Source organism: Brachyistius frenatus, unplaced genomic scaffold, assembly GCF_029030835.1.
Source record: "Brachyistius frenatus isolate BFR_SWC_R1_liver_20210118 unplaced genomic scaffold, ASM2903083v1 Contig_118, whole genome shotgun sequence".
NCBI lineage: Eukaryota > Metazoa > Chordata > Actinopteri > Embiotocidae > Brachyistius > Brachyistius frenatus.
This window is the reverse complement of record NW_027210717.1, coordinates 567,607-594,609: the sequence shown is the minus strand read 5'-3', so window position 1 is coordinate 594,609 and position 27,003 is coordinate 567,607. Positions and strand designations below refer to the sequence as shown.

The window sequence follows — 27,003 nt, the reverse complement described above, 5'->3', positions numbered from 1 at the left end:
TTAAACAGGGGGAATTGCTCAATCAGCAAAGGCTAGCTCCATAAAACACTAAAAAAGATGTTGACATTATTCTCATTTAACACCTCTAAGTTACCATTGTGAGCATTTTAGCATTTATCTGCTATAACTACTGGAGCCTGATGGATAAATTGGCAGATATGTTGGTGGATATGAAAACCTTTATTTACACGACTCAGTGGAAACAGTGAAGCTTGGTGTAAATTAGAAATTGTTGTTATTAGATTCCCAGTTACATTTGCAGTGTCAGGTTGGGTAATTGGGAGATTTACTGTCTCGGGTTTGTCTACAATCTTTTTCAGATACCTTTTCATCCAGTAATCAGTACATTTCTGTCAAAACACTGAATATTTTTAAGTAGTACAAATTGTAGACTTTGAAGATACTGAATGACAGAAACACTGGCATCACCACGAGCTTCGGATTCACGGATGAACTCAACTTGTCCCACAGTCTGTCCGTGTTGCTGCAAATTCTGCCTTTATAATCCTTGACATAATGCTCCCTGTCTTCTCATCATCTGTACCGAACACAGAAAAACTTTTCCAACATCCCCCTTCTCGTCGTGTCCCCTGAAGTGGAAGTGTTTCACGCTGACCTTCGTCTCCTCGCGTGAGGCTCCTGACAGAAACATGTGCATTTATTCCCCACGTCATCCCTCCTGCCCCGCAGGAGTAACGCTGCCGTGGCAGAATGTACGACATTATGTTCTTCTACATACGACCGTCAGATGGTCTTAAATGTCTGATCACAGGGGAGCATCACAGGCAGGGAGGGGCCTGACCCGCCGGCTTGTTTTGACCCCCCGCTGGAGCTCCGCGCTCTCACAAGGGTGTTTACCGATGACCACGTAGCCGAGGTATGCAGTGACAGGGGCGGACTTGTGCGACCGCAGCTCTGCATTGAGGGGGCAGGTGGTGTTTTATGACCCCTAGCGTTCCTGAATTATGCACAAGGTATGCAGCAGTGCATATGCACTACTTATACTGAATTTGACTCCCTGACTTCCAGGTAATAATAGTCTCAAAGTGATCTCATGTACTAATTGTGACATTTTGGGACCAACGGAAACATATTTAAAATTCCAATTCCTTCACCTTAAATTACAGCAGAGAGTCAAGAGGTTTTTTTTTTTTTTTTTAACCCCATGCTGAAAATTTGAACAGCCTGGGATGCATTTTGAAAAACATGAGCACTATTTATGACCGCTGTCTCCATGGTCTAACTCCATCTCTTTCTCCACAGGCGCAGAGTGGCATCATCATGGTTTGGCTCCGCGGTGCCCTCGTGACCGGCTGCATTTCCTGGAATAAGCTGGAACCCGAGCTTTGAAAAGTCACACCATGAAATGCCTGTAGTATCCCGCCTCGCCGTCATCAGCAGGAATCACAAACAACAAAAGTCAGACACAAACAAATACTGGACGTAGAGGAGGACTCCTAGAACTGTGCCTCCGACCTGTGCTCCTGAAGGCTCTTTATCTATTTAGGTCGGCCAGTGTGAAAGGGATCTTTTGGAGGGTGTAGACCAGCGAGTGCCAGAGTCTGTGTGTGTGTGTGTGTGTGTGTGTGTGTGTGTGTGTGTGTGTGTGTGTGTGTGTGTGTGTGTGTGTGTGTGTGTGTGCGTGCGTGCGTGCGTGCGTGCGTGTGTGTGTGCGTGCGTGCGTGCGTGCGTGCGTGCGCGCGTGCGTGCGTGTGAGTGTGTTTCCCTCTTATAATAGGTGCCTGCCCTGGGCACTGAGGCCATGAGGCCCAAGACTTTCCCCGCCGCCCCGTATGTGGGCAACACGAGGCAGCGGCTTCAGGAGATCAAGGAGGGCCTGAAGCAGCCGGCCAAGCTGGTGAGCCAGGCCCTGCACGGAGGCAGCTCTCGGACCGAGGGAGGCAGAGGGGCGGACTGCAAGAGCGGGAAAGACACGGCCAGCCGACAGCAGCAGCTCCGACCCCCGCAGAAGTTCAATAACTACCAGAATGCCCTGCGGGAAATCCGCAAGTCCCTCATGCCCTTCGCCAATGAGTCGGGTCCGTCCTCCGGGTCGGGACACCCAGCGGGTGCCGGGGAGGTGAATCGGCAGATGCTGCAGGAGCTGGTGAACGCCGGCTGTGACCAGGTGAGCCAGAGAGGACGAGGGTTTCACACAGCTGTGTGAGAATGCGCTTTGGTTGGGCACATTTTTTATTTTTTTTATTTACACCAAGATAACCATCTCTTTGGCATTCCTGCCTTGCAGGCAGTGTTGTAAATCAGACATAAGTCAGACTCATTTAAAGGTAATATTAAATTAACCGAATTAACTGGAAGAAAATTTATGAAAGCTGCCTTTATCCAAATCTTTTATCCCAATCAAAGTAAAATAAGAAATAAATGATTGTGAATGGGTGGGAATGTCCTCAAGACCAAATTATTTTGTGGACTAAACAAATGAGTCTTTATATTCCAGCTGTGTGGATGTTTGAAACACTCACAAGACTCATGCTGTGTTTTAAATGGTGTACTTGTGTTCCAACGGTCACCATTTTGAGTGCATCAGTGCGTTCACACTGTCAAGTACAGAAACATGCAGTGCACAACAAGGATGCACTCAAAACACACTCAAAACACCCTCAAAACGTAGTGTGAAACTCTGGACACTTTCCACCCTAAACGGTCGCCATCTTGGCTCCATAGAGAAAGGGGCGGGGTCACCAGTGCAAAGAATTTTCAAAATGACAGCTGTTGTTGAACACCACACAAAATTGTTTCTTTTTCACTACTGCTGTTGGACAGAAGAACCAGTGTGTTTATTGCGTGTGTTAAATTGAGGGCACAAAAACATTGATTTTGGGGTAAAATAATTCAAGCTGCAGATATGTTGGCGGGTGATGTGTTATGGTCATTTCCGGTCAGTGCAGATTGAAACAACACTACCCTGTCAAAACTCCTGCGCTACATAAGTAAGAGTCCGAACATGGAAGAGCACTATTTGTTGGTGTACTACGGGTGTATCGTTGCTTCAGTTACATAACACGAGGCCTCGAGTGTTGAAATGTTGAGATATCAGATGGATTTCCCAACTGGGCTGTTTGGCGTTCCCTCCTCTCTGTCCCACGAGGAATGAAAGTACACCATCAAACGTCTGTGGAGGAGGTGGAGGAGGAGGGGGAGGAGGGGGGAGAGCATTTCTTGGGAAGTGAGGGTCCGACTCACTCGACCTTCAGAAATCACTGCTTTAAGGAGTCATGTGGATGCTGTTAATCAGGGGTCACTTCACCTCCCATCAACATCAAACCACAGCATTATATCCTCAAACAATTGAAAGCATTATTATTTGACATATTTACAGCTTAAGCTTTAAAGGGTTAAATTTGTAACATGGTTTCTAAAAAACAGATGTAATGCTGTGAAATTGCAAAACGTCTTTTACACTCTTTATTAGGTTTAGTGTGAGGAAATATCAAATTCATCATATACCATGTCTTTGCATCAAAGCTGTTGCTACAATCTGCTGCTAGAGATTCATCCTGAAACAAGATCACTGAAAATGAATGAGGAAGTCTGTATTTTTGACTTCAGTGCCATCGTCACACTGAACTTACACTAGTTAAAGCATGTCTAGTCTGAACAGCAGCCAAAACACCCTCTGAGTCTTTTCTTTTTTCAGTATTATTCAGTCTCTTCTCTGCAGAAAGGTGCTGCGCTGTGAAGTGAATGAGGAACGTTCTAGGGGCGACTAAATCAAACGATTAAATCACAGCATGTCATCCCAAAATGCAGCCGGTCCAGTGACGGATCGGTAGGTGTGTTTAAAGGGCTGGAGGCCGGGCCCCGTGATGGAGGCCGAGCCCCGTGATGGAGGCCTGTCTCCGTGATGGAGGCCGAGCCCCGTGATGAAGGCCGAGCCCCGTGATGGAGGCCTGTCCCCGTGATGAAGGCCGAGCCCCGTGATGGAGGCCTGTCTCCGTGATGGAGGCCGAGCCCCGTGATGGAGGCCGGTCCCCGTGATGGAGGCCTGTCTCCGTCATGGAGGCCGAGCCCCATGATGGAGGCCGGTCCCCGTGATGGAGGCCGAGCCCCGTGATGGAGGCCGGTCCCCGTGATGGAGGCCTGTCTCCGTCATGGAGGCCGGTCCCCGTGATGGAGGCCGAGCCCCGTGATGGAGGCCTGGCCCCCGTGATGGAGGCCGAGCCCCGTGATGGAGGCCGAGCCCCGTGATGGAGGCCGAGCCCCGTGATGGAGGCCGGTCCCCGTGATGGAGGCCGGTCCCCGTGATGGAGGCCGGTCCCCGTGATGGAGGCCGAGCCCCGTGATGGAGGCCGAGCCCCGTGATGGAGGCCGGTCCCCGTGATGGAGGCCGGGCCCCCGTGATGGAGCACGGTATGTCAAGAATGCTCCGCTCAAGGCTGCAGAGCGCTGCGAGGAAGGAAAGGAGCGTTATGAGGCTGCTCCGTGCAGCTAAATCGATTGTAGCTTATCACAGCACCAAAGAGCCGCTGTTCGCTGGGTGTTTGCTGACTGTACGACCTTTGCTCTGCTTCTTGTTTCCGTGCCTGGACCGACTGCGTCCTACATTAGAGGGTCAGAGAATTACAGGTGGACACAACAGTCTTTAACTGCTGTCCCCTGGGATTCATGTTCATGTGTATTGTGATGATTGTCCTGACAAAAACTACTTTTTTTTTGTTAGCTGTGGATTTGGGCAACACACCTTCATTGTTTACCTGTGTTGAAAGACGTTTCTATTTATAACATTGACAGCAGTTATTTGCTTGTATCTTCAGTTCATACTTCTTGCTGGACTGGAATCTCGTGGCCATCGTGTTGAACCCCAAAGTCTGTCCTTGACTGAGTGATCAGAGGCTCACTATCGGTCAGCCGAATGCTGCAACTATCTGTTTCAAATGAAAAGCTCATCACATCTTCACTAAACCGTCCAGTAAAAGCAGAGAACAGAGAAGCCCAGACGTTCCTGCTCTCCACGAATTGTCCAAGCTCGTCTCAGAGGATCCGCAATTTCATTCTTTCAATCACGAGTTTTGGTGAGGGGTAGAGATGTAGACTGACAGTAAATAGAGAGCTTTAACTTATGGGTCAGCTCCCTCCTCACCACTACTGTCCGGTACAGTGACCACAGAACTGCTGCCGCTCCTCTCAGCCTAATGAAATGAAAAGCCTCCATTTGAAATGAGAAGCCCTCTGGTGTTTCATTTGAGGTCCGGACATATACTCGGTTTTGACCTAGTTTTGTTTTATTCAGTAGAAGGCCTGAGACACCAGTAAAGTCTCGTCCCTAGTGAAAAGGAGACTGCTGAACTCGGTCCATGATTTTCCCGGTAACACTTCAGCCCGGTTTCAGGTTCCCTCGTTGGTTCCCTGACAGGATGGCTGGAATTCTTTGCAAACTTTGATAGCACGGTATGTTTCTAAATGTAAACTCGAAACTTGGACGTAATGCTCATCCCAGTGACATGGCACTTTTACTCAAGTACAGTTTAGAGGTGCTCGTACTTGTTTCCATTTGTAACTAGGCAAATATTGTACTTTTTACTCCACTACTATTACTTCGCCAATTGAAAATATATAATAAAAAAAACCAAACATATGATATACTAAAGATTTAACCAGTTATTTTAATATATTCTTTGAGCTGATAGCAGTTCCACCAAAGAGAAAGGGGACTTTTACTTCAGACACCTGATGATACTTCCTAATGATCTGCCTGTTAGAGCAGTTGTGTCTAGACGGCTGCTTTATTCTTCAGACAGAATGTGCTGGCTGACACAAAGCAATGGTTGTTTTAAGAGCACTTACTGGACAACATGAGGATCAACACGCCAACAAACAGAAGTTGAAAGTTTCCAGGGTGCTTTCAGGAGCTGAGGGAAGAAACCCTCTCTGGTTGCATTGCTGAGCATTATAAAGCTTATGTAATTGTTGATGTTTTGGAAAGTGGAGGATTTTTCTGCAGCAATCCTTTGAGTGCAGCTGAAACATGAAAACCACACCTGAACGGAGCATGTTTTAATTGAACTTTCATATTCACAGCTTCCAGTCAAATCTGCTGGTTTTTTTTCTATTTATATGGTATCTACTTTTTGCTGTGAACACGCAGATATAAAACGAATAGAATAAGAAACCTACTCTTGGTCTGACAGGAGAGCATGAAAATGTATTTTGGAGGCCTCTGCTCATCCAGGGCATTTCAAACATCTGTCCAAAAAAAACTGGCAAGATGTTTGCAGGCCGCAGTGGCAGCCTCCATTCTGCGACCTCCATTGCTGCCACCATTGTGAATGAGCAGGGCAGGTCCAGTCAATACAAACAGGAAGTGAGCATTCGACAGCAGGGTGGAACAGTTCCTTCTGCTGCAGTCAAGCCACCACCCAACATGTCGCCTGTCCTCTGCTGCTTCTGCTCTGTCTGACTGACTCTGCTGCAGAGTCTTTGTCCCTGGTTGTGTCTGTACATTTGTGTTAATGTCTTTCCTCTGCTCTGACTATGAATGCTCATTCTGAATAATTTATTTCACTGGTTATGTGAAAGGACGAAGTACAGTAAATTCAGTAATGGCATACCAATCAAACTATGGATAATCTGGGCTTCAGCCAAAATAAATTCACATGTTGTACTAAAAGAAATGAGAGGATACAGAACAGCGTTTGTTCACAAGGATTTTTAAAGTGCATCATAATCAATGTTGAATTTCTGTTTTAAGCCAAACTGTTTAAAGGTTTTCATAATTTTTTTTAATAACGTACCAGTTGCACTTGTAAAGCAGACTCTTCTCAAGGGTTGTAAATTCACTGTAGACAGTGTAAGGATTTCAGCACTATTTTTATTCACATTTTAAGAGCTTCTAAGGTTGAGCAGTGACGGATCTGCTGCTTCACAAAACCCAGTGTTATCTTTTGAACCAGCATATTCTGATTCTGATACAGCTAATGGCCAAATGACTGACCACATGAGAATGAATGAAAGTCTGTTTTCTGAGTTCATTAATACAAAAGACAAACAAAATGAAGTAAGGAACCTCTAAAGGCCCTCAGTGTCCCACCAGTGCACTGTGAATCTGATTTGAGATATCCCACCCAGTCCCACTAGTCAGGTTTGCTGTCCCAGGTGCTGAAAGGTTTCCGCAGAATTCACAGGTAGCTTCATAAGGTTCTCCAGCACTCGCCTGATACTGAATGAAAAGTCACCTGCTCATCACAGAAAGCTCTGGACCTGCTGATCGGTGTTTGTTAGAGGATCTCATCCACCGTCCTGCCTCTTTTATTTGCTGATGTTTTATCATAAGCCCTTTTTTTTCTGCCTAATGTCGTGCCATCTACCCATAATTTCATCTATTGATCTTTTTGTTATTCCCACGACATTGACTACCTCGCTGATAATCTCTCATATTAATATTTATTCATTTCAATGGGATCAGATTTCTTTTGCTTTTGTGGTAGTTCTGTGTTTTTCATGGCTGGAATCACCTTAACACCTCATTTAAATACAACTATTTGTACCTGAGACACAATTACTCTCTCTCTCTCTCTCTCTCTCGCTCTCTCACTCTGTCTCTCTGTGTGTCTCTCTCGCTGTCTCTCTGTCTCTCTCTCTCTCAGCTGCCTCTGGTGTCAGTAGACCTTTTTCACAGCAGACATTTTAGTATGTCTTAGCAGGAAAAGCAGATGTCATTAATGATATGAGTGTCCTGATAAAACACGATGACACACTGGTAATATCTCACCTAATTGGTATGCAGTCATTTTTTGTTTCATGATGACACCAGAGCTTTTTCAACCAACATTTTAAACACAGACCACAGTGAGTCTTTATGCAGCTTTTTAAAAAAATCTTTTGTACACACTTCCTGCTCATGTGTGTGATAACCTATTAAAGATCTTAACTGTAATGGATTTAACCCCTGACAGACATCCTCCATGTTTTTTGGCCTCTGAGCTCTGAGTCTTTTTTTTCTCTTCTTGAGGCACATTCCAGAGAGCCATCATGGCCGCTGTATATCAGCTAGTTACCATGTCCTTGAGCCCTCCTCACCTTCTTCTTCACCTCTCCTCCAACTGTCCCCTTTTTTTTTATTTTTATTGTTTTATTCAACCTGGCTCTTATCAGCTAACCTCATATTCATCCACCTCTTTGTCTCTCCCGTCTTCTCCAGCTGTAAATTACGGAGCAATGTGGCTTGTTACATAATCTTTTTTTTTTTTTTTTTTTTATAGGAGGAAATGTTTTGGAGGGGGAGCGAGGGTGGGGGTGGCATACCAGGCGTGGAGATGACAGGGAAGGAAGTGAAGGGAAGGATTATTTATTTTTATTTTTTTAATTCCTTCCTAAGCTTTTGGGCCATCCTCACAGCAGATCTACTGTATGTGCAGGACAAACTGCAGCCGGACAGGAATCCTGTGCACATTAAAGCATTCAACGTGTGAGCAAACAAACATGGTGGTGTTTATGTAACGAGGCCAACAGGATGCGACTGTATGTGCTGCCTTCATGTGTTGTAAGCAGGGGTAGAGGACAAGGCTGTCCTCCGCCACGCTGTAATGATTTGTAAGTAAGGCGTAGCCTCACTTAAACGTGCTGGTGCACTTGTTTTACCTACAGAGGAGTTTTTGCAGCTCTCTACATGGGAAGGATGCCTGGATGTCTCTCTCTTGAACGTCCCATCTGCTTAGTGCTCCTGAGCATCCTGCATATGGCTTTGATTTGCCGGGTCGTTCAAGAATGTGTCTCAGAATTGGGTCAAAAATAAAGTAAAAAAAAAAAAAAAAAATACATTCTGGATAATATTCGCAAAGAGAAAGAGTGTGTGTTTGTGTGTGTAAGTCACATGTCAGAGCAGTTTGTGTGTCTGCGTAGAGTTTGTAGGCCGGTGATTATGTGTTTGGGAGAGCTCCGCGGCTTGCGGCCCTCGACCATTATACCATTATGACAGGAGTGCAAATGCGGCCCATGTATTTTCGACCAAGAGAGAAAGGAAGGGAGATCAGGAGTCTGTCCTGATTGCGAATAGCTTGAATTCCTGCTTCCTGGGCCGAGGAATGTGAGAGAGGAACATCTGTCGCCATGACAACCGGGGTCACCGCCCGCCTCCACACACACACAGACAGACAGCAACAGTGATCCAAGAGAGGAAGAGACTGACAGTGACAAATCCAAGATGGTTGCTGTGCTGATGGTTCAATAAATCTGAGTTTTAATGCAGCTTTGTGTCTTAGAGCTGTTTCATGTTCGCCAAGATGTTGGAAGTTGTTTTAAACAAAATAACTTGGGTTTATTACAAGTGCTGGTTTATTATTATGGGATAGAAGAAAATCCTATGACTGAGAGGAGGAGATGAGGACAGCTGTTTTGTCTTTAATGTTTCTCGTCATTATCAGTCTGATGGATTTTTTTAATTCTGTTCTGTCAGAGTTTTTGCCTTTTATTGATTACAAACTATTATACTGTGAATCAGGCAACTAAAATAATGATTCTCAAGAGTCATTGATTATGAAGCACATTCAGAATAATTAGACTGTTAGTCACAAGCAGCAACAGAGCAGTTTTAGCTGAGCACATAATTTTTTTTCTTTTAACTTCGCCACTGTCTCCATTACTTTTACATTTTAAATGCTGAACTGCATCTCCTCTTATCATGTATACACATGTTTGTATTTGTATCTATTTATTTTTCTTTCGTTATTTTATCCTGTGTTGTAATATGTTGATATTTATCGGCATATTTCCTCTCGGTCACTGAGGGTTTTAAAGGTGTATGTAGGCTCCATCTGAAGTGGTGGCACAAACGTTCATTCAAACTCTACAATGAACTGATTCGATTTTGGTGGTCAAAGCTCATTGTGACCTCGTGTCGACCCATTCTCATGTACTTGATATTTCTAAATTGTCTCGGGGGAACACCTTTACATTTGGCCGGGTACTAAACTGGTGACACTAATCTTTGGCGTCCACCTTCAAACTGTGATGACTGTATAGATCCTCTGAGCTGTTGCGTTGAAGATGCTTGTGAAGAAGCCAAACTTTAGAATAAATAGCTTATTTGCAGCAACAACCATATTTAAAGAATTGCCTCCTGTCAATCAGATTTATTAGCCACGCATGTGAACACGTATAAGGATTCCTTCAAAGTCTTTACTGCATATATTATATGAGTCTGGACAGACATGGATATAAAACTGCAACTTGACTGTTTGGCAGAGACATACAACTGTGAGGCGGTGATTATAGCTTCCCTCTCAACTCCTCTTTTTCTTTTTCTTTTTCCATGTGTTGAAATAAACGTAACACAAGAAGCTGTAGTTCATCTCCACGTCCTTTATCCGTATCACTCCACCTTCGAGTGCAGCTGTTCAGAACATCTAAAGCATGTCTGCCTTGTTCATTCCAATTCGTTTTGGGCTGAAGCTCAACTTTACTACTGGTCAGTTAACTTGGGAAACCCCACTACTTTCCCACTTCAGATAAGAGGGCTCTGTATTCGACTATTTCTGTAACTTTCTGAAACTGATGATGTCGCAATCACGCCCAGGACGGGTGGACGGGAAGGGCTGAACTTCTGTCTCTAGCTTTCCTTTTTTATTTGTCACTCAACAATTTGTGGCACTTTTCATGTGAACACAGAAAGAAAGGTGTCTGAAAATGTGCACCGTTTTACTTTCAAGGTATGCTTTCACAATACCTTTACACACCTAGGATTTCCTTTCAGCTTTCTGTTTACCATCTATTAGAGGACAAATGACAAAATAGAATACTTTTTAATGGTCTAGTAAGTGGTCTGGTAATACTATGTTCAGTTACCAAAGCAAAATTTGAAAGAAAGAGGATAGCAAACGAAGTAGAAAGACTGAAGAGAGAAGCACAAAATGTGACATTAGAGGGAGGCTCTGGCAGCCAGCACTCTGCTGGCTGCAGAGGAATGTAACAGACACACACATTTGCACTTACACACAGGAAACCCAGTATAAAAGTGTGTGTGTGTGTGTGTGTGTGTGTGTGTGTGTGTGTGTGTGTGTGTGTGTGTGTGTGTGTGTGTGTGTGTGTGTGTGTGTGTGTGTGTGTGTGGTCAGTCTTGTGTTCAGGGACATAAAATAATGTTTGTGTGTCTGAACATGCAGATGCAACAGAAGGCAATTTAAAAAAGACAGCAGGCTTGGACACAACTCTCTCACACACACACACACACACACACACACACACACACACACACACACACACACACACACACACACACACACACACACCAGGCATAGAAAGCGTGTGGCCTTGGCATTTCCTGGCTTTCAGAGCTGACTGTGCCCACAGTTGCTCTGAGTCCTGCTTTGAAACACGTTATGTTTGATTTAGTTTCCTCCTGACAAATAAAGGCAGCCAGTGTGTCTGAGAAACCGCAGAAAAAGTCGGGTCGCAAAATGGCTCCTCTGGGACGAAACTTCTCTCCAGTTGTTCTTTCATGTCCGTGCACTCTAAGGACAAAGACATATTTTGTTTCTTCTGTTGTGAGAAGACATTATAGACCTTTGTATTGTTTTATAATAGAAAATCTTTGATGTTCTTATCGAGGTATTTTGTGACCAACAATCAAGACGGTTACTGGTATCACTAATGCTGATATTAAATAAAAATGCGAGAGGGTAAATTTGTACATCACATTTTAAACAAAAATTCAACTCAAATGGCTTTAATTTAGACAAAGACAACATTTAAAACACAAGGAAGAGACAAAATAGCTCAAATGAATCAAAGTAAATATGGTAACATTTAATACAAAAAGACAAATAATACAATATTATATACAGTTTTGGTGATGTTACAGTCTAGTAATTGGCTTCACTTAATATATCACAGGAAAAATTTTACCGGAGAAAATAAAACTAAAGAAAGCAGGACAGTTGTTCTGATTTGAAAGCGTCTAAAGTTATTCTGGTTCCGCCCACCAATTTCTTACCACCTCTGTTGTCACTATGATTAAAGTCTGGAAACCCTTTTCACATGAAGGTTTTTTCAATCGCTCTTAAGAGCGGACCAATCAGTGACTGGGGCCGGTGGCTCTGTGACGCTGAAGTCGAGCTTTTGTTTCAAAAATGGCGGTGGTGGTAGAAGTAGTTGAAACAATATGAATAGTTGTAGTAAAGCCAGCGAATATCGAGGAATTGAAGCCAGAGCAAAAACAACATCTAACATGTAGTTTCCAGTATAGTTATATACACAGTGAATTTGGGTCTGATAAAACCAGGCTAATGTAAAGTTGCTGCCTGTTAAAGATTACTACAGCGTTTCTTCCATTTATGTGCAGCATTATAGTTAAAATGAAGTTATACCATTATAACTGTGACTTGAGGCACTGCTGTCTGACTGCTGGGCTGCCGAGTGATTTATAAACTTGCAGCAGCACTTAAAATCATTGAAAATGATCCTGAAGCCATTGTAAATATTTAAGAGGAGGAATAATGTGCTCAGCGCTGCTGGTTCTTGTTAGAGGTCTGTCTGCCTGCAGTGCTTGAAATGTGCTGCAGGTGTGGACAGGCGGTCACAGAAGTTAATACATCGATTTACTTATGTTTTCATAGTGGTAGACCACTGGGTTTTAATATTTAGTGTAAAACTACAGCTATATTTTCTTCTCAGGATTTAGTTATTGATCTGTAAATAAATGTTTGTGTATCTCGGTTATACATCTAAAGCAGGAGGTTTAAAACTGTCAGTTTGGTGTTTCATTTCCCTGTCACGGCCCTGTGCGTGTCTGAATTATTAAACACACCAAATATCATCTGTAAAAGGTCGAGGACTTAATCTAATTAAGTAAAGTAAAAAGAGGAATTCATTTGTTTCTGTTGTTCCTGCGTGTGGCCAGCAGGGGCGCCCGAACAGCTGTGTCAGAGCAGCTGGGCAGAGGTCTGAGTTGAAATGTCTTTGCAGTGAGGTCATATGCCATTCGAGGGGATTTCCTCATCTAGGTGTGGGTTGCTGTGTCTGAGAAGGAAGGACAGACTTTGTGTTGTGTTTGTCTCATGAGCTGATGTCCCGTTTGTTTACATGTTGACTTATGAAAAAGAAATGAAGTTCGGGAAGGTAAAGGCAGTTGTGGGTCAAATAATATCATCTACTTTGCAAAATATGCAAGACAGTGTTCCAATGGAGAACGCTAATGAGGTGAATTTAAGGAGGAGCTATTATTAGAAGAAATTGTGTTAATACATTGATATTACCTCATGATCAGCAGGTACATGAAGCCCTAAACTTTTTCACGAAAAAAGATGTCAAGTTTGGAGGCATTTTATTGGTTGGACTGTTACCGTGAAAACCGTGTGCTGCACATTGAACATGTATGTGCACATATAAACAACAGAAAAGGTACGAAACTACCGTTTCGCTGTGTACTCCTACTCATTATTACAAAGTAAACTGTTATTGATGGTATTAGTCTCTTTAGGATGGTTTCTGAATCATGAGACTTTGAGCTTTCAAACAAAGTATAATGTGATTTAGGACGGGGTTAACAGTGAGGGATACATTGCGTTTTGTTGTATAACGGAAAAACTAACAAATCAGGTCGTGTAAGTGGTGTATACAAACAGGAAAGACATTGTGCATGATATGACACGCTGTGTTAAGATCTGGGCTGATTCCCTGCGATGACCTATTTCACTTTCATATTAAGTAATGGAGCTGTGAATAGACACGAAGACAGTTTTGCTTTTGTTTCCCTCATTCTGGAGATGAAACCCAATATTTCAGATCATAAATCAAAGCCTCAGCTGATTATTGTGTCTGTGTAAAGCAGTCTGAGTGGAGTTTAAGATACTTTGCTTTAACTCAATACAAGACCCAGAAGAATGATTGATATTGTTTAATGAAAGGCCGTTAACTCCAAAGGAATGCTCTGCACGTCTGCTCCTTCACATTTTTTCCCGACCTTTCTCAACCATAAATTACACGGCGACTGATGCATAGAAAAAGGCCAGAGTGGTTAACCAACATTTTTCACATAGGTGACCTACATACCGCTGGCTTTTATAGTGACCCACCTGGAGCACAAGTCTTTGGGTTTGGGATGAGCTCCATGCGCTCCACCTGTGGGTGTGAGCATGGACGGAGAGGAGACAAATGAACTGAGATTTTACACAAACATGGAGAAGAATGCAATCGTCTTGATCTTCCGTCAAGTCTTCATCCTTTTTTTTATGGCATTTGAATGTTTTTAATGTCGTATGCAAAGAAAATCTGCCAGACTTTATTCATTGATATGGAACATTATTGATGTTATCTAAAATTTGAAATTTGGCTCCCAAAAAGAAACCTTTTAAAGAAATGTGCATCCATATTCCCATGATCCTTTGCACAACATCCATGTGTTATTGCTTGTTTGCCTGTGTTTTTAATTTCATTACCACAATTTGACAACCCAACAGTGACTCAAAATATAGGTTTCTTGATATTCACTGTGATTTTATGTCAGTTTTGAGTCTCTATTGGTTCTCAACCTCAAATTAACTAAACAAGGAAAGGAAGAACAGATGAATGCTAAAGTCTAAGATGCTCCAGTACATTTTGGAAAACGGTGCTCAGCGATTCTACGTTTCTGCAGTGAATGATAAATGGGCTAAAACTTGGACAAACTTCAATAAAGTCCATTAAAGCGATTGCTTCGTGGTCATTTTCAGCTTTCTACTTGTGTCACTGACGCCCACACTGGACCACACCCTGCTGCCAGGCTTCAGCTGAATCATTCACATGAAATAAGTGCCCCCATTACAAATGATCATGCGATGGTATTATAATTACCTCGGCTCAGAGTTTTCTTTGAATCAGGATGTGCTCACTCGTCGCCTTTACAATTTACATTTTGTGTTTTAATAATAAACCTGTCAGTCTGTTTCACTGCATATTTAATGTTTTGATCCTCGTACACTTACATTCCTCCCATGGTATGTTTTTGTGTGTTATTGTGACTGGTAGAGGAAGTCACTGGTATGTGAGCCCAAGTGGAGAGGATGCAGGTGCTGGAGCACCTACTGTTGTTTTTAATGTGTGGGTTTTTTATTGGTAGCTCCTACGTGGACACATTTAAAGCATCATTATATGTTCATGTGTGTTGAAGACATGCATATGCTAGGTTTCGTGTGTTTGGCGAGACTGTTTGCATGTGTTCAGTAATGTGTTTAAAAGGTAATAGGATTATTATTAAATTGAAAGTTAACCACTGTAACCATGTTTTTCTGGTTACTTCATCAGACAGGGATTAAAGAAAAGAGTTTGTCAAAAAAAATGTAACTGATCTTTTGTTTCTGGGTCCTTCACAGGAGATGGCTGTCCGAGCGCTGAAGCAGACAGGCAGCAGGAACATCGAAGCAGCTTTAGAGTACATCAGCAAAATGAGTTACCTCGACCCTCGCAATGAGCTCATCGTCCGAGTCATCAAGCAGACTTCACCAGGTACAAATACAACCTCGGCAGGTTGACTTTGACAAATGGATTTTAAATGCTCTTCATTTCGCTTCACTACACGTATTTATATTTATGTGCTCATAGGAAAAGCTGGCATGCCAAACACAATGGACCACCGGCCAACGTTGGAGAGTTCAGGTGAGGCCGGCGGCATGCCTCCGTATCATCAGATGGGGGCTCCCATGTACGAGGGGGCAGCAGGGTACGGCCCAGAGGGGGAGATGCCCCGAACCTACATGAGCGCTCCCCCTGTTATGAACTACATGATGCCCCCGTCTGGTGCAGCACAGGGCCCTGCAATGGGAAACCCAATGGGTCGACCTCCCAGTATGGGCACCTACCCACCAGTGATGGCCACCCAAAGCAACCCAGCCAACACCATGTACCCCCCAGGGGCTCAGCAGAAGGGCTACCCCGGCAGCATGGAGCAGCACGGGCCCATGATGAGCTACAACGTCCCTGGCCAGCCTCTGCAGCTGCAGCCACAGCCACCTGGGGGCCCCGTCCCAAGCCCGCACTATGACTACGGCCACGCCAGGGCGCACATGATGGAGCCTGCAGGCTACGGAGTCAAAAGGACCCCCTCCTTCCAGAACAAGATGGCCCCGCCTCCCATGGCACCTCCAGACAACTACGTCAACATGCAGGGGAAGGGCGGCATGGGTCAGAATGGGCCAGGAGGAGGAGGTGGAGGATACCCTGCTAATCTGTACCTCACCCCTCTCTCCCACCCTCGACAGGCCAGCCCCACCTCTCACCAGGTCCACATGATGTCCCGGTCCCCAGGTGGGGTGGCAGCCATGGGCCCTGACTTCTCAGATCTGCCGCAGGGCTTGATGACACCCTCCAGGGCCAGCCTCAACCTGGACCTGTATGAGCACCACTGGGCGGGGCCTCCAGGCCCTGAGGGGGCCCCTCCAGCCAGGCAACCCCAGCCCCAAGGTCCATTTAGAGGGGAGGTACGTGTCCCGAGCAGAACCAACTCCTTCAACAGTCGCTCTGCGGGTCCAAACGGAGTCCGGCCTGCGATGGCTGCACCCCCCACAGGTGGGAAACAAGACCCCTCGCTGGGTCCCCCCAACACCATCACGGCTGTAACATCCCCACCCATCCAACAGCCAGTCAAGAGTATCAGAGTGATGAGGCCGGAGCCCAAGACAGCTGTGGGCCCGTGTCACCCCAGCTGGCTGACTGCTCAGGCCCAGGATGCAACAGAACCTCTGGCCTACATGCCAGAGGAGACTTACTCACTGGAGCCTGCTCAGGAGCCACGCTGCCCGCCGCCGCCTTACCCCAAAAATCTGCTCATGTCCGGGGCAGCCGGTGAGCCAGGGGCCCTGGAAGGAGCCGGGGCCATGTGTGGAGCTCAGGATCTCAGCAGCACTGCTGCCAGAAGCACACGCAGCGGCAGCGGAGGGAGCGGAAAAGCCGAGGACAGCCAGCAGGTGAAGGAGAAGACAAAGATGGGGAAGGGAGAAAAAGGAGTGAAAGACAAGAAGCAAATCCAGACGTCCCCCGTTCCCGTGAGGAAGAACGGTCGAGACGAGGAGAAAAGGGAGTCACGCATCAAAACCTACTCGCCTTTCGCCTTCAAGTTCTACATGGAGCAGCACATAGAGAACGTGATGAAGACCTACCAGCAGAAACTCAACCGCAGGCTGCAGCTCGAACAAGAGATGTCCAAGGTAAGACAACACTTCACAACACAGTAAATGATTCTATGTGATGGCTATATAAGACTATACATACCTTACATAGAATTTGCATCACTGTTGCTATTGTATAGAGCCTTATAATGGACTTAAACTTTTGGCTTTACAAGGGAACATCTTTAAATTCAGTGAAACACACCAGTGATATGACGTCTCCGCCTATTGACTAGAAATTGGCAGATCATTTTTAAACGGATTCTAAAGTGTGTCTGAACACTTTTTTATTATAAATTCCAGGAAGCTGCTATGACCCATTTCAGAATAATATAAAATAACACAGTGTGTGTTTGACATCCATTAAAGTAGAAAATATGGCTTGCCCATTCTTAATGTCAGGAGTCTCCAACCTTTTTTCTTCTGAGAGCTACTTTGACAAATGAAAGTGGACACTTTAACATATTTTCACATAGCTGAGCTCCACCAAACCGGCTGAATAAACGTATTTTATGTGAACATCTTCATGATTGTCGTGACTATTTTGTAAGAAGGAACATTTGTCAAACAATCCAAGTTTAGATTAATACGTGAGGCATTTCAGCAGAGTAAACAGCCATCAGTGCACAGACATCCTGGATTCATCAGCTGAGTAAAACAATAATATAATGGCAGCAAATTATCCACTGTGAAGATGACCCTGTCTTGATTCTTGTAGTACATTTAAAGAAAACTAAACCGATGGCTAATACCAATGAAGATTCTCTTCAACATGTTTTGAAAAATGGTTGTAAAGAAAAGCAGTAAATGATGCTAAACCCTTAAAAAGCCCCGGTGCAGCTCTCAGGTCAGTACAGGAGATAAGTATGATAATGGACGGAGCAGTGACGCCTGAGAGGTTGTCATCCTGAGAATTCTCCCGCAGGACTTTGTTTTAGACAACAAGACCTTTGTCTAGGAACGAAGAGTCAGTGAGTTCCCACTTGTGTTTGCAGGGGCATGTCTTGAATTATTACTTTGGCTTCTGATCTTTTTCTTTAAAATGATTGAAAAGCGTTTTTAAGTGGAGAAACCACAGCTCGACCCAGACGCTTAAATAACAGTTCAGTTAGACAGCAAAAGGCAGAGCGTTGGGTTCAGCTCGCGCCACATTCCCGGGTCATTAATAATCATGGCAATTTGTTTCTTGATTTTAAGCCGTTTCTGCTTTCTGAAAAGGTTTGAGTTGTCATTATTTATTCTCCAACCTCTCTCCTCCCTGTGCAGGCCGGCCTATCGGAGGCAGAGCAGGAGCAGATGAGGAAGATGCTGAACCAGAAAGAGTCCAACTACAACAGGCTACGCCGCGCCAAAATGGACAAGTCCATGTTTGTCAAAATCAAGACGCTGGGTATTGGTGCTTTCGGTGAAGTGTGTCTTACACGCAAGGTGGACACTGGTGCACTTTATGCCATGAAAACATTGCGCAAGAAAGACGTGCTCAACCGCAACCAGGTGATTTTTTATTTGTATTAAAGTGTTTTGGTTTTCAGGACCAGTTAAATTGAGGCTTTTAATTATTCTTGTTAGGTTTGTACAGACAGAAAAAAGAGGCACAAACAGGCCAAACTAAGTACCTCCCTTATTGCAGGTGGCCCATGTGAAAGCGGAGCGCGACATCCTGGCGGAGGCCGACAACGAGTGGGTGGTGCGTCTCTACTATTCCTTCCAGGACCGAGACAGCCTCTACTTCGTCATGGACTACATCCCTGGAGGAGACATGATGAGCCTGCTCATCCGGATGGGGGTCTTCCCCGAGCCCCTGGCACGCTTCTACGTGGCCGAGCTGACGCTGGCCATCGAGAGTGTCCACAAGATGGGCTTCATCCACCGCGACATCAAGCCGGACAACATCCTCATCGACCTGGACGGACACATCAAGCTCACTGACTTCGGTCTGTGCACAGGCTTCCGCTGGACGCACAACTCCAAGTACTACCAGAAAGGTGAGGCGGTTGGCTTTAGTGCTCCTCTTGTGTTCCGTGGACAAACATTCTTAACATGCACCTGCACATATACAGTGCATCCGGAAAGTATTCACAGCACTTCACTTTTTCCACATTTTGTTATATTACAGCCTTATTCCAAAATGGATTAAATTCATTTTTTTCCTCAAAATTCTACACACAATACAGTGAAGCATGGTGGTGGCAGCATCATGCTGTGGGGATGTTTTTCATCTCTGATAGAGTCATATTTCATGTATATATCCTAGCATTAACCTTTAGTCTTTTTCAGGCAAAACTAAGTGAGCATGCAGGTGCAATCAGACTTACTGGTCAATCAGTGATTTGCTCAAGGGCACCTAAGAACTGCTGGTCATTGTTCAGCATCGTTTTTCACGTGAACATTGTCCCTCTTCGTCTGTGTCCAGGAAGCCACATCCGACAGGACAGCATGGAGCCCAGTGACTTCTGGGATGACGTGTCCAACTGCCGCTGCGGCGACCGGCTGATGACGCTGGAGCAACGCGCCAACCGGCAGCACCAGCGCTGCCTGGCTCACTCCCTGGTGGGAACACCCAACTACATCGCACCCGAGGTGCTGCTGCGCAAAGGTGAGCGAGAGTGAGACGGATAAGTGCTGCAGATACAGCTGCATGCAGCTATCTTAAAGTGTCTGGCCGGCAAAACTTCTAACTGGCTACTTAATCGTTACTCTTACTCTTTCCTGTTTGTTTGTTTATAAATAAACGATAAATGAAACAATGGCTGTGATGTTTAAGTGGCAACAATTACCTTTAATTAAATCCTGTTGTTTGCGCTCCTGTAGAGCTCCATTGTAGAGTTTTGTATAAATAGTTTTACACTGTTCATCAGGTCAGCACTTAAACATCAGAGTTGTTGTCTCATTATAGATCAATGAGCCTGTATAACTACTTCTGGTACTGGACTGATCTGTATGTTTGTGGTTTTACCACAATGACCTGACCTGTGTGTGTGTGTGTGTGTGTGTGTGTGTGTGTGTGTGTGTGTGTGTGTGTGTGTGTGTGTGTGTGTGTGTGTGTGTGTGCAGGTTACACTCAGCTGTGTGACTGGTGGAGCGTTGGAGTGATCCTGTTTGAGATGCTGGTGGGACAGCCACCCTTCCTTGCCCCCACACCCACCGAGACTCAGATTAAGGTCAGTGAAGAAGAACAACGTCCCTGCTGTGATGTCAAATTTAAATCACTGATTAATGGACCAATGAATGTCAGCCGTGTGTCACAGAGACGGTTTAGCTGCAGCAGCCCAGGACAGTGGAACAGGGCCACCTTATACTCTATATGCATAAACTGTTATGAGCAGGTATGACTGTGACTTCAGACATCGTGTTCACCAACAATTCATCAAACCTGGGCAGTATTTTCTCCTTTAGTTGTGTTTTTTGGGGCCACATGAGAGCAATGAAATCGGGTTGTACCAATTAATGACACAAAGTCAAATAAAAGTGAGACAGAGCAGTGTGAACCATCTGCCGGAGATGTGGTTAATGAAACAGTGAGGACATCAGGTCACAGCAAGCGCAATCATATTTTTATGTCATATCTCAAACCTGGCATGATAACAGGCTATAAAAACGATGTCCAATAAATGAGTCCGTGTGTCTTCTGGTAAACAGTCAGTCCATCCGAATCCTGGAATGCAGCCATCCTGACGGTTTAGAAAACACAAGCTGTTTCTGTAACAACGTGACAAAAAACAAGTGAAATACAAAGATGCAAAAGTCAAAGTTGTAGATGACAAGAAAACTGTCACCACAAGCTTCACTCAGAAGCTGCGCTGGATCTTTAAACTGTATCATACAGACAAATGTTCGATTATAAGTGGGGGGGGGGGAAAGTGGAAAAATGTCTCCTCACCAGAACTATATTCACGGTGTGAATAGATGGATCTGGCCATGCTTCACTGACTACTGTTTCCAGTCATTGCTTCCAAATGGGCGCAGAGCTCAGGTTTATTTTGAAACTATTGGAGCAGCCTTGAACCAAGTAGCATTTGACACATTTTATGTACCAAAACTCACCAAGATATAAACAACAGAGACCCTCCTCTAATATGAGCAGAATACTGCAACTGTTCGCATCGCTTCGTCTCAATCTGCCGCCGCCGCCATTGTTGGAACTACATTTCAAAACAAACACTCAACTTCAACGTCATTGCACATAACCAGCCCTGTGCTGAATGGTCCATCTGTCAGATCGGCTGAGCAAACGTGCAAACAGGGTTTCTAGACTATGATTCCTGCAAAGACTTAAACTGAGCAAAAGGTGGGCGGAGCCAGACTTGGATGAATAGTGGAAAGTCGCAGAAAAGTAATTGAGTGAACCTGAGAAGTTATTTCAGTCAAATACGGTTTCCGATATAAAGAATTATCTTAAAAGCTGAGAACCCTTCAGATTATTAACAGATATGTGTGATTTTGAAAGTATAACCGGCATCTGATTTTACTGTCGCTGTGGTAACCTGGTGTATCCCCCTGCAGGTGATTAACTGGGAGAGCACGCTGCAGGTGCCAGCGCAGGTCAAACTGAGCCCCGAGGCCGTCGACATCATCGGCCGTCTCTGCTGCTCTGCGGAGGATCGTCTGGGGGCCAACGGCGCCGGCGAGATCAAGGCTCACCCCTTCTTCTCCCAGACGGACTTCTCAAGCAATCTGCGGCAGCAGCCGGCGCCCTACCGCCCCAAGATCGCCCACCCAATGGACACGTCCAACTTCGACCCAGTGGAGGAGGAGGGCGGTCCCGGAGCGTGGAGCGACAGCGGCGACAGCACCCGGGCCTTGGACACGCTCTGCTCGCCGCACGGGAAGCACCCCGAGCACGCCTTCTATGAGTTCACCTTCCGCAGGTTCTTCGACGACAACGGATGTCCCTTCCGCTACCCGAAACCTCTGGAGGCCAGCGTGGGGCCGCCAGGCGTCACTGGAGCCGCCAGCGTGGGCCCAGAAGAGGACGAGGAGGAGGAGCAGCAAGACGAAGAGGAGGAGGACGATGATGATGAAGAGGAGGAGGGCGAGCAGGGGGAGGGATGTGAGCCGGTGTATGTGTAGAGCTGCACACGCATTCACTTCACGGTTCAGCTCGTGACCCTCCCGCCTCCCGCTGCTCGTCGTCTGTGTTTCTGTGTGTAGATGTGTGCATGCTACACAGGTGTGACTATCTGACATGTCTGGGTGTGATTGTTGAGCTGCGGGAGCAGGATGGGTGAACGTCGCCACCTTGTGGAATCTAAAGTGCGTCCGCGATGACTTTAAACACAAAACTCCCCTGACCCGGGACCAAGACACATTGTGTGTGACTGAATGCATCGAGGGTGAAGTGATGAAGAGCGAGACTCAGAGAGTGAACAGGTTGAATCACGGGAATGTAAGGATGTCTGGATTTCAAGTTAGAGAGCTGCTTCAGCGGTTTCCTGTCCCATTCCTTCCACCCTTGGTCTTACGGACGACTGAAACGCCTCCACGGTGACCTTTGACACAGGAGCTACTTCCTGTTCTACCTGAGCTGCTTTACACTCAAACATTGAGTGGAACCGGTTTACTCGGTGATTTCACCTCTTCAACAGCTGCTGCAAAATAAGCTACAAAGACACGCGCACGCACGTGCACACACACTCACGTCTTCCTTGCAGCTTGTGCTCAGTCATACAGGGTGAAAAGGGCGTTAGACTTCAGGTCCATGTCAGTGTCCCCATTCATTCATTCATTCAACCTTCCTCCCTCACATGTTGCTGTTACAGATATTCTTGTGTTCATAAAATTATCGATTCTGACTGTCTCAAAGCTCAGCCACAAATATCACCTACAGAGTCGGAGTACATAGTTTGGATCGGGCTCTAAAAATCCAGGACAGATTTAGTTCCCGCCTGATCGAAGACTGAACCACTGCAGCGTTTATTGAGCCCGATTCTTATTAAAGCGTCACTGTAGTTTTGACATTCAGTGAGTTTCCTCTCATAACAACAAGAGTTGGATCAGAGGATTTGAATGATACTTGTTTACTGGGAGGAGGGCAGGTTGTTAGCACAACACATACTTTCTCATTCTGTTATCTTTTTGTGGATAAAGAAGTAAAAAAAAAAAAAAAACATGAAACACAACCTGATTGGAGAAATCAGAACCGGATCTGCACAGTCCGTCGGGTCGGGTGCAGTCGAGCCGGACAGAGAATCAAAGCTTCAAATACGCACACGCACGCACACACACGCACACACACTCACGCACACACACACACACACACACACACACACACACACACACACACACACACACACACACACACACACACACACACACACCAAGATGCACAATTGTACAGCTATTTTGCAAAGATCAGTCCTGCAGTTGCTTTGTAACTTAAGCAGTCCTGAAAACAAAGCAACGTGTCCTTACAACAGCCAAACATGTGATAGTATGACTATGTGCAATACAAAAAATGACATTATATATAGTTTTCTAAACACTTAATAGCCTTTTGAAAGTTTAGTTCTGAAATGTACAAATATATTAGTATATATACATATATATGTATGTGTGTGTGTGTGTGTATGTGTGTGTGTATATAGATATATATATAGATATGTATATGTACATATATATGTATGTGTGTATATATATATATATATATATATATGTGTGTGTGTGTATATATGTATGTGTATATATATGTGTATATATGCACATGTATATATATATATATATATATGTACGTGTATGTATATATATATATATATATATGTATATATTTGTGTATATATATATATATATATATATATGTATGTATGTACATGTGTGTATGTATGTATACATGTGTATGTATGTGTATATATACATACACATATATGTGTATGTATATATATATACATATATATGTATATACATACATATATATGTGTATATATATGTATGTATGTGTATTCTCTTTTCAGTTACAACATGCTGCTTATTATTGTGGTTAATATTATTTACATTATTATTATAATTGTTGTTACATGTGTACCTGTTTGCTTTTGTCGTGAGTTCAATACGTGTCGGCTTCGAGTGTGTTTGAGTTTTGAAAGTACCGAGTGCCTTTTTCGAAGCGAATGTTGGAGCGTGTGTTGCCGCTCCATGATGAGCAAGACGACTGATGATGATGAAGATGATGATGATGATTATGCAGAACATTGGTGGTAACCTCCTCCTCACCTGCAGCCAGGCTGGCCCTTAATGCAGGGGAGAGGGGAGTGTGATTGTTTGTGGTTTCAGAAAAAGATGGAAGTCAGGAGACGAAGAGGAGTGAAGCATGTTGGCTTCAGGAAATGTTAAAGAATGAAAAGCTTTCTCTATTTTTTACAAATTTGCTAAAGTTTAAAGTTCAACAAAGAGTGTAGTGTTTGGTACATTTTCTTTTTATTTATCCAAAATGACCACAAGTTAAAGTGTTGTTTAACTCTGTGCCATGTTCTGTGTCAGAGCTCTGCTGCTCAGCTATCATCCAGAACCTTTCTGCTTCCTGACAATCAGTGGACAGTAAACGCTCTCTGTGTGTCCACCTGAACTGTTTTGGTCAAATAATACCAAACTGTTCCAGCAGTATTCTGAATTTCACTCAGTGGCCGGGGATGCTGAAGGAGTCGTCGCTTTGAGGTGACTCTCTGACAGTGATGGAAAATGTGCGGCTCCGATTCCTCACAGAAGTTTTGTTTTCGTTTTTGTTTTGCTTGACAATGTTTTGAAAATGAATATTTTCTGTAAATGTGCCTTTTTTAAACGGGAGCAGCACACGCTTCTTATTTCCATCCCTTTCATAGACCTCTTTTATCTGTTATTACTCTGGGGAAGTGGACAGAGCATACTCTGTTTCACATGCACACTGGCTTTGTTTACATGCAACAACCACTCTTATTCTGGTCAGGAACTCGCAGTAAGTAGAATTAGATATATTACATTTCATTTAGCTGATGCTTTCATCCAAAGCGACTTACAATAAGTATTCATGCAACATGCAAGATAAGGTTGAAGTTGAGGGAAAGCGGGCAGAGCGATAAATAACAAATCCTAGCATCAAAGACTGAAGAAATGTGTAATCTGAAGGAGACTTTTTTTCCCTTTAAAATCTTATAAAAACACTGTTCAGATGGCATTTTCCTGTCCATGTACTTCAGGTTGCTACATATTGTTTTAGGAAAGGGAAACGGGGTTTTCGTCTCTGTACAATGTTGCAACTCAGGTCTTGTTTAAAGTCATAAAGCTGCTTGTTTGATTTGACTGGAGGGGATTGTACAAGTTTTAAATGTCGCATCACAGACCAGCAGATTATACGGAAACTGTTTGTCATAAATGTGTTTAACGGTGGTTTAAACTGGACTAAAGCCAGCGTCCTGCATGTAAACACAGCCGGCCGTTTGCATGTGAGCTGCAGAGATAAACCTTCTGCATTGTGGGTGAAGCGCCTCAAGGCTGAGATTATTAAGAGAAGCAGGCGTCGCTCTGTCCCTCTTCCCCGTCCAGTTTTTCCCTCAGACGTCCAAACAAGACGTCTCCAGACCTCTCATTGACTGCGTTGCCAATCCACATCGACCAGGACGGACTGCTCCGTGAAACATAGCTTTATACCGAGTGTGTGAGTGCCACAAAGTGTGTGAGGTGTTTTTGTGTCTGAGGTTAGAGAGTGATGACTGACAATCTTTGACTGACTTTATGTCCTCACCTCTGATTTCCTCACTTGTATATCCTTTTCATTTTTGTATTTTTACTCTAAGGAGTCTCCGCTTGTCTTCGATACTCCTTAATGTATGATACAACTCTGTTACTCTTGAATTTATATTTATACAGATATACATATTTTTTTGTATCTTTTTTTCCCTTTTTTTTTTTTTTCAATTTCTCTCGTGCTAATGTTAAACCTCCATGTCTACGCAGTATTATAGATGATGTAATTTGGACAGCTATCTCTTTTTTTACATTTATGTATGAACTGAGAATTTGTACAAATGCTTTCACTGTCATTGTTTGTAAAATGTATGTATAAATTAAATTAACCAACTTGGACTTGAGTGCTTTCATGTGTGAAAGTAACATGACACAGCAGCTCTATTTCCATTTGAATTGTTAGTTTTGGGTCTTCTTAACATATTCAATCAGATTTTGGTCATCATTAAAATAGGGCTGAGAGTAGAATTCAGTTCTCTTAACATGTATATTAATTATGTTTAAATAGGTAAAAAAACTGTTGAGATTACATGTATTTTTCAACGATAAAAATAATCATCCCTACAATAATGCTGCTATATTGGAATCAAAGTATTTGGTCAAAGATATCCTGATGCTTTTTTTTTTTTTCTTCTTCTCCATATCACTCACTGCTAACTTGACACTTTACAGATTAAATTTGGGAAACTTGATCTAATTGAAAAGAAAAAAAAAAAAAAGGCTCTAACATTGTCACTTAAGTTCTATCAGAACATCTCTCTTTTTGACATTTTAAACAACCCATTTACTGAGCTACTTTTATATTTTTGAGCTGACATAATTCGATTTAGAGCGCGATCTTTTTAAAGATAACAAAAGCACAAGTCTTGCATTACAATTTTAGTAAAACTATCAGAACTACCTGTGATCCAGAACGGCCCCTTTCAGACTGGTATTGTTGCCATAGGATCCTGCTGTAATAATATGTCAGCTTATATTTTAATACTGCAGCTTGTGAAGAGAAGCTAATTTTAACTACATCATACAAAGTATATCAATGCATCATATTTTATGAAATCCTCATGTAAAATCTTAATTGGTCTACAAAGTCTAACTTTAATATTAATCAGACTAAAAAGTGTTGTATTGTCGGAAATAAGTCGCATCAACCAGAATAAAAGCACCAAAAAAAAGAATATTTTCCACTTCTGCTCTTTAC

General features: G+C 43.9%; 1 protein-coding gene across 1 annotated transcript; it reads left to right on the top strand.

Annotated features, from left to right (window-relative positions):
* The first annotated feature begins 1,337 nt into the window (after nucleotides 1–1,337).
* On the top strand, nucleotides 1,338–23,292 carry lats2 (large tumor suppressor kinase 2). The gene is made up of 8 exons (XM_069713421.1): nucleotides 1,338–2,128; nucleotides 15,303–15,435; nucleotides 15,532–17,132; nucleotides 18,360–18,587; nucleotides 18,724–19,078; nucleotides 19,507–19,689; nucleotides 20,148–20,254; nucleotides 21,597–23,292. Exons 1-8 carry the CDS (start codon nucleotides 1,763–1,765, stop codon nucleotides 22,161–22,163), a joined length of 3,540 nt encoding a protein of 1,179 aa, XP_069569522.1. The 5' UTR covers nucleotides 1,338–1,762; the 3' UTR covers nucleotides 22,164–23,292.
* The last annotated feature ends 3,711 nt before the right edge of the window (nucleotides 23,293–27,003 follow it).

Coding starts and splice junctions, on each gene's coding strand:
- lats2 (XM_069713421.1), top strand. CDS start 1,763: ATGAGGCCCAAGACTTTCCCCGCCGCCCCGTATGTGGGCAACACGAGG. Junction 15,436..15,531: donor CATCAAGCAGACTTCACCAG/GTACAAATACAA, acceptor ATGTGCTCATAG/GAAAAGCTGGCATGCCAAAC. Junction 18,588..18,723: donor ACGTGCTCAACCGCAACCAG/GTGATTTTTTAT, acceptor CCCTTATTGCAG/GTGGCCCATGTGAAAGCGGA.